The sequence below is a fragment of the Micropterus salmoides genome, unplaced genomic scaffold (genome assembly GCF_014851395.1).
Source record: "Micropterus salmoides isolate LMB-PRFRI ecotype aquatic unplaced genomic scaffold, ASM1485139v1 Ms_hic_scaffold_3, whole genome shotgun sequence".
NCBI lineage: Eukaryota > Metazoa > Chordata > Actinopteri > Centrarchiformes > Centrarchidae > Micropterus > Micropterus salmoides.
In genome coordinates, this window is record NW_024042261.1 from 25,323,433 (window position 1) to 25,334,585 (window position 11,153).

Consider the following 11,153-nt stretch of genomic DNA (forward strand, 5'->3'; position numbering starts at 1 on the left):
CCTGCTCTTTGTCCTCTCCCCGGGTGATCACAACAGATGGTGTTGTAGTCATGCTTACCAGCAACTTCCAGAGGCATGTTTGTAGACATCTGATTTACCTTTAATGAAAAAGGTAAGGCATTTATTACCCTCCACAGCCTTTATGATAAGGCACGCTGTCAGGGTTTCAGAAAAGGATCACACATGCTATTAGATCTACAAATAGGCTTCAGAGCTGGCTTTTGCCATTCAGTTAACTCATCAGAACAGGGAGATAAGTGCAGTTATGTATCATTGTCATATATTCCACTCTGGCCTCTTTATGCACCCTTTCATGTGCTTTGCCTGCCTGTTTCTGTCTTTCTCCTGATGTACCCCTTCCCCTCCTCCTCCTCCTCTGCCTGTTTCTCTCCTCTTGTTTTTCCTGTCTACTGAACAGAGACATGTTGATATGAGGCCCGCTTGCATGGCCACAAGGGAACAAGTCTCTGGTGCTTTTGATCAGCTGCAAGATCAGACATGTCCACCGCTCCCCCTTGTACACTCCAGCGACTGATCATGCAGTATAATGGGCAGGCACAGACAACCAAAGATGCACACCCACACATGTTCTCTCTAGATCATATAAGCATCGGCACACATACATACAAACACTCACACACCCTAAGCAGAAGGCCTGTGGTCCATGTGTTGGCTCTGCTCACAGTGGGGTGGCTTGTTTGCTGGACACAAGGGAGCGAGAGAGAGATGGTGTGTGTGATTTCCCCTTTCTTGTCCTTTTCTGCCTTTGACAGTAAGATGGATGATTGCAATCACAGGAGCCATCAGTGAGACAGAGTGGAGGTCTATGGGGCAGGGAGACACAGCCATGGGAAACCAGCCGTCAGATTACCGCACTGCGCTGCCATGGGAACACTGTGCTGTTTATTTGTCTTGAGGTTTTGTTATTTCATATGCATTTTCCTCTCTCCCCTCCTCTGCACGGCCTTTTGAAGTACAGTGCATGAAAAGCTTCCTCGTGAAATATGTGTAGGCTGTGTAAGAGGGATGGAGAAGAACAGCATTTTTACGTTTCACAAAATAGTAAGCCTACTGTAAGTCAATATGTCTCTTCAAACCAGTACAAATGTGACAGATTTCATAGCGATTAGACCGGTCTCTTTGATCTCTTGAGAGAATGAGAGGCAGACTTTTCACTCCCCAGTGAACGGATGTTTTTAAGAGAAACATCTGTTGCTGTCTAAATGAGATTACTGTGTCTCTAGCCAGGGGCCATGTAGGTTATGAATGGCAGTGTTACTGAAGAGGGGGTCTGGAAGAGAGCTGAGAAGGATCTTTGTAATAAGCTGTAGCTGGTAGTTAAGGGGTTTAAATCAAATTAAATTGCCTCAGATTCTGGGTATTCATCAATGCTCACTTTCAACTTGTTCAACGGCATCGACACCGCCCGCACCTTTGAATCACATATTTCATATTGATACATGCAATATTTCACCTTGTTGCCAAGCAACAACTCACCTCATTCTCTGTAAACTTGTCAGCCTGTGACACGAGGTGATATTTCATCCTGCACGAGAGGAAGAATTACTTCCATCTCTTTGACTTTTTATTTCACTGAACAAGATATGCATTATCTGCACACAGGAACTTTGTTAATGATTTACGTTTTTTGTCCTGTTCAAACTAATTCATAGTTATCTAAGTGATGAATTCCTGCGAGAGGCATCACAAGTCACAGAGTGATTTCTGCAGAGTCTCCTCCCTCCCTCAGGACTCCTGTTCTTTCTGGGTCAAAGACCTTGAAAGCGTTGAGAATCTTCTTCTGTGGGTCAGTTCCTGACAAAACACAGGTAAAGCTGCGAGTAACTACTGTTCATCTGCACAGACGTGATACACACTCTCTCAGTTTAATGTGAACTTCATTACCGGCTTTTCAGAGTATTGTTTTTGTGCTAAATGTTGGTGCTGACAATGAAGTGAAAACTATGATGCACACACCAAGATTATAGTAGTCGATTAGAAAATCTTTTTGACTTTTGAAGTGTCTTTTGTGTTTTTGTGAAGAAATTCCTTCAATCCAAGACAAAACCAACCTTGAAATTAAAAGTCAAAGCCAGCTCAAATTTACTTAAAACAATAACACAAACAAAACTAAACTCAATTAATAATATTAAGTGACAGTTGTAGTGTCGTAAAAAGGGAAAGAAATAGTAAACAACATAACTACTAACATTAGATGAACATTTGTGTAGTTTTCAGCACTGCACAAATGAAAAATCTAAACATAAAACTGATAATACAAATAAATTACATTGCAAATATATTACTATACATAAGTATTTCTGGAACTGGAGACGGGTGGTGTAGTGGCCCAGAAGCACTGTGGTCTCATAGCAAGACGGTCCTGGGTTTGAACCTTGGTTGGCCGTTCTGTGTGAAGTCTGCATGTTCTCCCCGTGTTTGTGTGGTTCTCCCTATGTCTGCGTGGGTTCTCTCTGGGTGCTCCGGCTTCCTCCCACTGTCCAAAGACATGCATGCAGGTTAACTGGTGACTCTAAATTGCCCTTAGGTGTGAATGTCAGTGTGTATGGTTGTTTGACTCTATGTGTCAGCCCTGTGATGAACTAGTGACTTGTCCAGGGTGCACCCTGCCTATCGCCCAGTGACAGCTGGGATTGGCTCCAGCCCCCCGTGACTCTGCAGGACTATCGGTTATAGATGATGAATGGATGAAACTGGAAAACAAATGAAAATACACTGAAACTCTGAATTAGAAAATATAGACTTAAATATTGACTGACCTTTGACTTTCTCTAAACATGTTTTGGAATAAAGTGAAGTGCAGTCCTGAACATTGCATTGAGCTCAAAATTGCATCAGTGAAACAGCAATTGTAAGATAAAAAATATAGTATAAAACACAGCTGTAAGATAAAAAATATAGTATAAAATAAAAATATATAAGTAAATATGAGATATAGAAATATAAAAGTAACATTCTGAAATGGAGCAGGTTGTGTGGAAATGCAAAATCCCAACACTGCTTTCCTTTAGGAGTAATGCCTAATAAATACGTACCCAGAGCAGCGAAATTGCCACTCGCTCTTATCAATGAAGCCATCTCTGTTCTGGACCATGATTCTGAAAGCCTGCAAGCAGAGAACAGTTACACAGGTTACCAGAAGAGGCAGTACAGCTCCACATAGCGAGAGAGAGCAAGAGAGAGAGAGAGAGAGAGAGAGAGAGAGAGAGAGAGAGAGAGAGTCCTGTACAACCTGCCTGTACTGTACACACACACACACAGTTTGAACTCCTGGATCTGGTTCTGATCAAACATAATGACTATGTTGGATCCCCCTACCTCCTTCTTCATGGCCTTTTTTGGATGCCTAAAACAGAATCAGACGTGTCCAATTGAGAGAGGATGGTGGTTCCTTTGAGTTAGACCAACTGAGATGGGAACTGACCCGTCAGCAGAACCACCAAAAAACTTGACTTTTCAGTCATGTAGCTGATTATATTTTAGTTTTTTTTTTTTTTTTAAATCAAAGCAGCACTTTAGGGAGTGCAATAAACATGCTAGACATCTTGTACAGCGTCTGATCTTTTTGTGTGTGGAGCTTCTTGTGGTCTTCTTTTTGATCCGATGAGCTCTTAAGAAAGGAAAAGAGGAATATTCTATATATATTTCTATACTATAATATATTTCTTTATATAATAGGTCAACTGTCCAGCACCTGTTCTGTTAAGACAATAGAGACTATTACATGTAACAACCTAGAGCTTAACACGCTCAAAACTGTGGACATGATCGTGGACTTCAGGAGGTGCCCCCCCAGTCTGTCCCCCATCATCATACTCAACAGCCCTGTGTCTGCTGATCCACTTCTACACAGCCATCATCCAGTCTGTTCTCTGCTCATCCATCACTGTCTAGTTTGGATCTGCCACCAAAAAGGACAGGAACAGACTACAACAGACAGTCAGGACTGCAGAATAGATCATCAGTGCCAACCTGCCCTCCATTCAGGACTTATACTTTTCCAGAGTCAGGAAATGTGCAGGAAACATCACTGCAGATCCATCTCACCCCAGACACAACCTGTTCCAGCTTCTCCCCTCTGGTAGGCGCAACAGAGCACTGTACACCAAAACCAACAGACTCAGGAACAGGTTCTTCCCACAAGCCATCACTCTGATGAACAGTTGACTTCTGACTCACAGGGTCAGGAACAATTCCTGTGCAATAACCCAGTAACTCTGTCTCTAATCAGCCACCTGTTTACTGACTACCACCTATTATTTATTCATCATTCTCTCGTTCTTTATTTCAGAGCTGTTCATACTGTTCATATTGTTATATTTTCATATTGTATATACTATATACCAAATCCACCTACCTCAAGTACATAACACCTGCACCTGCATACTTATTTATTCCAGCATCCTTTGCACTTTGCTCCATCCCACGGTGTACACGTATGCATGTATGTGAAAGTGTACCTGGATATCTCATCCATATCCGACATAATAATAATAATAATAATAATAATAATAATAATTTACTCCGACCTGTCCGGGGTGTACCCCGCCTTTCTGTACACAGGATAAGCGGTTGATGATGGATGGATGAATGGATGGATAATTTACTCCTGCATCCTTTGCACTATGCTCATTGCATGTCTCAATCTGTCTAGATTGTTTTTGTTTGTATTGTGTATATATGTGTTTTCTATACTGAAGCCTGTGTCTGATTTTATTATTGTATTATTGTATAAGTAAGCACATTGTGGGCAATGTATAATCCTCAGTCAAATTCCTCGTATGTGTACACATACCTGGCAATAAAAGCTGATTCTGATTCTGATGTACATGCTTCAAGATATGGTGTGACATTTGGAAGATACTTTGAATGATGACATGTCAAAACAAGCTTCGGGATATGTACTGGATTTATATTTGAAAGGATAAAGAGTGAATATAAATATAGTCACATTAACTAGATATGCTCATAATTCCCTCATGTACATGAACGGATTATGACAGGTCTGAGGGGTCTGAGGGGTCTAAGGGGTCTGGCTGTTCTGGCCATCTGAAAGCATTATTGCTGATAGACGTCAGTAGTTTCAACAGCTGTTGAGGCATCAGCTCATTATGAGGAGCAACATTACTCGCTACCCCTGTGTCTGCAGGAAACGTCTCCTTTGACAGCGCAAAGTGTTAATTCTGTGTCAGGGTACTAACAGAGAGGTGTAAATTTGAGTGATCACAGCTTCTGGGTCCTAGTGATTGACTCCTGAAGCTTTTTTCCCCTGAAAACAGACAGTTCACCTCCTCTTTCATTTTCAAGTTTTTTCTGCCTTGTTGCTAAAGCTTATTAGCCATAAAGGAGTGTAAAAAGCTAAAAAGCCAAGGTTCAGTTTAGACCTCTGAATGGGAACAGTGTTGTGATCATATTTTCTTGATATTTTAAAAACATTGTGTTTAATTGTACATTTCAAGCTGTAGCTGCAATCTTTTCTCAATGCACGTTACTACTACACTATTAAGCTATCCTCCTGGCTTTTAAGCTTGACACACAAGAATCTTCAAAAGCAGTAACTTCTATTTCATTATTGTGTAGTAGTCACCATGCAAAGATTTGAAACTTGCATGAGATACTTTTTCACCATTTTACACCTTTATGATTTGTCAGTGAGTCGTGTTGGAGCACCTTTAAACTAATTTTGCATGATACTTAAATGTAAAGGGAGGATTTTGACTTATTGGACAATAAATGTTGGCCTAGAAACACGGTTTACTGCGATGAATCATCTCAAGCAAATCTTTTTTTCTGCAAGAGGATTTTCTTCTTGTAATGCAATCAGCTGAAACCAGTGGCTGCCTCAAAACACATTAATCAATGTAATAGAGAAAATAATATTTGTATAGTTCTCTAAACAGGATCTAAGGCCAGAGGGTGTCTATGTTGTTGTATGTAGCCTATGCATGTTAGGCCTTGTGAGGGAAATGTGTGATTTTGGGCCATAGGCCTACAATACAAACAAAACCAACTTTTCTACAGAAAAAAACACAGAACACAACAAAAAACATACACACAAAAACATCATGAGTTCAGGAAACTTTGAAAAATAACTTTACTCTGAGGGTGTAAATAATCGTAAAACGGGCAACAGTAGGGTCATGAACAATCATTCTCAGTTAGGCTATCACATAGTTTAATTAATCATTGGCCTATAAATTTCATTATATTAATAAGCAACCATGGTTGATAAATACCGTAGGTTTCTGTTGTAAACTTTGACAGCTGATCATCAGGTGGGCAGGTGAGGTTACAAATCAGCTGGTTCTGGAGGTGATAGCCTACTGCTCATCTTCACGAGTGAAACCAGCGTGTCAAGTCTTTGACCATATCAGTCCCGCCTCTTGTCCTTCTCACCGCCCTGCAGGCCGTGCAGTAGTGTTCAGCCCAGAAGGAGGGCTGGTGCACGCTGTAGCTTCCTCTCCAGTCCAAGTGCCGCCTCAGCCGGGCTGGGTTGCGCCTCAGCGTCAGCAGGTACCGGGCCAGCCCTCGCACCGTGGGGAAGTCGTCCACGTGGATGAAGGCCTCGGGAGGCAGGAAGCGTTCATAGTTCTGCCTGGAAGGACCTAGGACCACCGGGACGGCACCGGCCGTGACTGCGTTCCACAACTTTTCTGTGATGTAGTCGGTGTGCTGCGAGTTTTCCAGCGCGAGGTAGAACTGGTACCGTCCGACCAGCCGCACCACACTGTTGCCTCCGCTGTCCTCAGGTAACGGCCGGCCCGCGCGCCCAAAAACATCCACCTGGATGTAACGGCGGAGCTGGTAATAGAGGGCCACGCGCGCATGGGACTCAGACCAGTTGCTAATGACCCAGGCCAAGAGGCGGGGCCGGAGGAGGTGTGAGGGTACGCGGAGCTGATGCGCAAAGCGGTTCGGGATACCTTTGGTTCTGCGATCATGGGGGACCAGATAACCGTACGGCAGGAAAATATCTGAATCTGTCCGGTAGGTCATTGTGAGGTTGAAAACATCCCCAAAAAGCCACAACCTGGGTGTGTGAGTTGGGGACTCGTAGTTCATCCATATCCACTTTTGCGCACGTGGCCGCGGTTCCGGTGGCAGATCAGCTGTGCCGGTGGCAACATCCCTGTGGTGAATGATCACAGCGTCAGCCTCCGGATACGCGCGCCCGTCGTCAGTGAGCGTGCATCCGCCGATCTGATAGAGCGCAAAGCAGTCAGGAAGTTCGCGGTACCGACCGAACGGATGCGTCCATATCAGGACCGTCACCGCGCTGTTCTCTTCAGAGACAAACGGTTCCAGCGTGAGCGGGTCCGGTAGGAAGAGTAGGCAGACTCCCAGCAATAGCAAAAAAACAACGATAGCCGCGCACACAGAGGAGCAGGTCCCTTTGAGAACAAGTACACACCATTTCTCCCTCTGGGACAAACCTGAGCGCCCGTCCCCTCTGTGAACTGTGATTGTGGAGCGGCCCGCTGCTCTCCAATGAGCCCCAACTCCCATCGAAGCCATTCATCTGCACTTTCCCCCAAAGTTCAAAAACCTCTTTCAGAATGTGTTGGGTCCATTTGTCCACTGCACTTAGGGCTAGCATACAGGCTACTCAAACCTTTTCAGGAAAAGAATAGGACAAAAATAATTCCATGCCTTTATTACATCCTGCTGGCACACCTTGTCCTAAGTGATTGTAGTTTCAGGTGCGGTAAGCAGCGCGGTTAATAGCATTGATAATGGAGCCTAAACAGTCCGACAAGCTAACTGTCCTCCACAGTCGTGGCAGGTAGATCTGTATGCTCAAACATTTTTGACGTGGCAGCGTTGGTCTGGGTTCGTGTTACCTGTGAATGGGGCTTTTGTGAGGCCTGCTGCCAGGCACTTTTAGGTTGGGTAAACAGCTTGGCCCAGGGCGTGTACTGCTGATGGAATAAACAGGGGTCATTTTTATAGAACAAGACATATTTTTTATTTAGCTTGTGAGGTACTCTAAATCCTAAAATTCTCCTTTGGGGGCCAGGGGTCAGATCAGAAGCCTGTGAGCCTACGAGATTTGTCAATGCTGGGTGCAAACAAATGAACTCATATTAAATGAATTAGCAAAGACCCTCATGTTTTATGGGCTGACTAATTTAAAGTTTTTGTGCTGTAAGATAATAAACCATAACCTATTAGAAGAACCTCAATCTGTCTAAATTGTGAACCTCTTCTATTTATCCCTACATAAACGCTACACATGTCATCCACCACTAGGTGTCTCCCTACACAAAGCTGCCTGCTGAAGTGCAGTAACGTTGGAATTTTTCTCAAAACATGCATGTTTAATTTGGCCAATGAATAAACATTTCAGCTGGAAATTAGTCAGGCAACAGCCAGGCTTTGAAAAGGTTTGTCTTGAATGTTTTATTTATTAGATATGACCCAGCATTGCGACACCCTCTAACCAGAAATCTTAATAAATGACTCACAGTTTTAATGTGGTGATCTAACCTAAACAAACACAGGAATAAAACAAAAACACCAGCTCTCACAGAGTGACATATTACTCTCTGTGTATGTGTAAAGGGATCAGCTGTCCAGGTTGTTGTTATGTGCACGCATTCTGATCAAAACTCATGAAAAAATGATGAAGCGGTGGGGGTTGGAAATCCTGCGTGTTGTGTCTGAACTCTGGTGGGCAGGAAAAACACGGCGTGACTGGGACAACATTATTCCTCCCTACAGACTCAGAGTATGTCATGAAGTCTGAATGTGAACCGGGAAAAAATGGCAGACAAGGAGGAGTGGGAGGAGATGAAGCAAGAAGCATGTGTGTCTCCACTGGGTCCTCCTCCTTCCTGTTATATCCATTCACTTTTCTTCACCATGGAGCAAAAAGGGGGGAAAAAGGATATCTTTGTTGCGTGCATGTGTGTGTGACTATTTATCCCCATAAGAGGTTCTGTATTCTTTCTGCATTATTTATCCTCCCTTTCATCTGAACAGTTCTATTTTCAGCCGATCATTTAATGTTGTGCTCGAGGTTATCTTATGTTGGGAAGACACACAGCAATCTCATAAGTTATGGATACGTAGTGAGGCTCAACATCATAAACACATGTACGTCTTTCCTCAGAAAATAGCAGAGGTGGCTGAGGTCGGGAAATGATAGATAAGAGTGACTTTTGTTTGTCCTCTTTCTGTTCATTTTTTTTTTCAAATCCTTTTTTAGACGGCACAAAACCACGCAAATGTTACTGGAAATGTTTAATGTATAATTAAGGCTGCACTGATTGGTGATATGGGGACATTTTGCGTAACTGAAATTACAGCCAGGGTGATGCACAAAAGATTGGCATTTATGTTTCTTTCTTGCTAGAAAATAACTTTCTTTATCATCACGCTCTTTCATTTGCGATTTTAGACCTTGAATCTCCATTGAGGGACCAATATCGCATCTTTCTCATGATCAAGCAGCTGTGTACAAGTATACAATACAGGTAGGAGGACAGCAAAACGGACATAAAGGCCTCTCGGGTTATTTAATATGGACAGTGTTGGCCATTTTATAAGGATTATTAGTATTATTACAGGTGAAAAAATGCATCTTTTCCCAAGTCCATGTTTACTGCTAGCTTCCTGTTTGTCAAATGTAACACCTCTGTGTGTATGTATGTGTTTTGTGTGAGTGTGAATCATACCAGCACAGAGGGAAGCATTCAGTTTTTGATGGGACCCCCAGGTCTTCACTCATCCTCCCTATTGATTTTTTCTTGCTTTCCCTTTTGCACTCCCACAGGATGGGATGTCTCAATTGGTCCCGGCCAGTGAAAGAGAGTGTGAGCGATAGAAAAACAGATAGAAGATGAGGCAAAGGGAAAGGAAAGAGCAAGAAAAAAAAGAGGGAGAGAACATAGAGAGAAAAAGAGGAGGAAGCGGCTGGAGGGGCCTGCGAGCTCCCTGATCACAGAGGTCCTCACTGACCCCTGACCTTGATCATGACCTGAGAGGTTACCCCGGAGGTCAGAGGTTGTGTGAAAGTGCCACTGCGGCGATTCACTCCACTACTGGGTGATGATGATCTTATGTAGCCTCCTCAGCCTGTCTGACATGATCAGTGTTGCTCTCTGCTTGCGGCTCCCAAGGGCCACACATCCATCTCTAACCCGGCCACACAAGGCCCGCTAAAAGCACCTTGCAGGCAGAGTCAATGAGCAGGAGGGAAAGGGACACAAACAGAGAAAAGTGGGAAAGCTAAAAGAATGAAAGGCTGTTTTATTTTATAGCCTGTAGCTGTGTCTGGGTATAAGATCTAGTTGCATAATGGCACTGACACAAAGAATGTGTGTTTTTTTCTCTATATTTAAACTTTAACCAAATGTACATAAACTGATGAAGCTTTTTAGAGGTGAAATCTCTGGCCCCCACCATCTTCCCTCTGCTGTCTCTGTCAAGAACAATTTATGTTGTTTTTTTTCCCCCTCCTCTCTAATTTTACCATGCAATGCAATAAAAAGACAAGTGAGGAGGGGAAAAAACCCTCACGAGTCATTCATGCCAGACGTGCACAAGCTTCTGTAGCAGGAACATGATAATTTGTAGGGTGGATTGATAACTCACACTTGTTCCGACTTACACTGTGTACCCCCTACTGCTTCAAAGTAATCCAGAGCCTAGTGAAGCTACAGTCAAATCCTTATGGAGATACTGTGGGCTGAAATTCAGAGAGTGTGAGAAGAGCGCCTGGCAGTACAAAATCAACTCATTTGTAATTAACCACAAAGTTTGCATTGAGATAATTTTACTGAATTATATTTTTACTTTCCTGAGTACAGTTTTGCATTAATACATGGAGGGACTATGTACAAAAACTGCTGGAATTAATCAGTAGAGCCTTATATAATGAAGAATTTAAGGACACATAAAAAATCTCTGTGTGCACAGTTATGCTCTGGTAATTACCAGTACATCATAGAAACTGACAGGTTTAATGGTCTCCCTAAAGACAAAATGCTTCGTTTGTTATGTGTTTTAGGCAAGATCAAAAATGAAGTCCATTTCGTGTTTTATTGTTCAGAGTGTGGTTATTTAAGGGCTGCATGCTTTAGTAAAATTTCCTCAATTTCTAAATAATTTCTTTTGGATGGATGATTATA

General features: G+C 42.9%; 1 protein-coding gene across 1 annotated transcript; it reads right to left on the reverse strand.

Annotated features, from left to right (window-relative positions):
• Nucleotides 1-2,534: 2,534 nt before the first annotated feature.
• On the reverse strand, nucleotides 2,535-7,915 carry LOC119882288 (alpha-(1,3)-fucosyltransferase 4-like). The gene is made up of 3 exons (XM_038692290.1): nucleotides 6,258-7,915; nucleotides 3,057-3,127; nucleotides 2,535-2,714 (listed from the first exon to the last, which is right to left on the reverse strand). Exon 1 carries the CDS (start codon nucleotides 7,534-7,536, stop codon nucleotides 6,355-6,357), a length of 1,182 nt encoding a protein of 393 aa, XP_038548218.1. The 5' UTR covers nucleotides 7,537-7,915; the 3' UTR covers nucleotides 2,535-2,714; nucleotides 3,057-3,127; nucleotides 6,258-6,354.
• Between the last annotated feature and the right edge of the window lie 3,238 nt (nucleotides 7,916-11,153).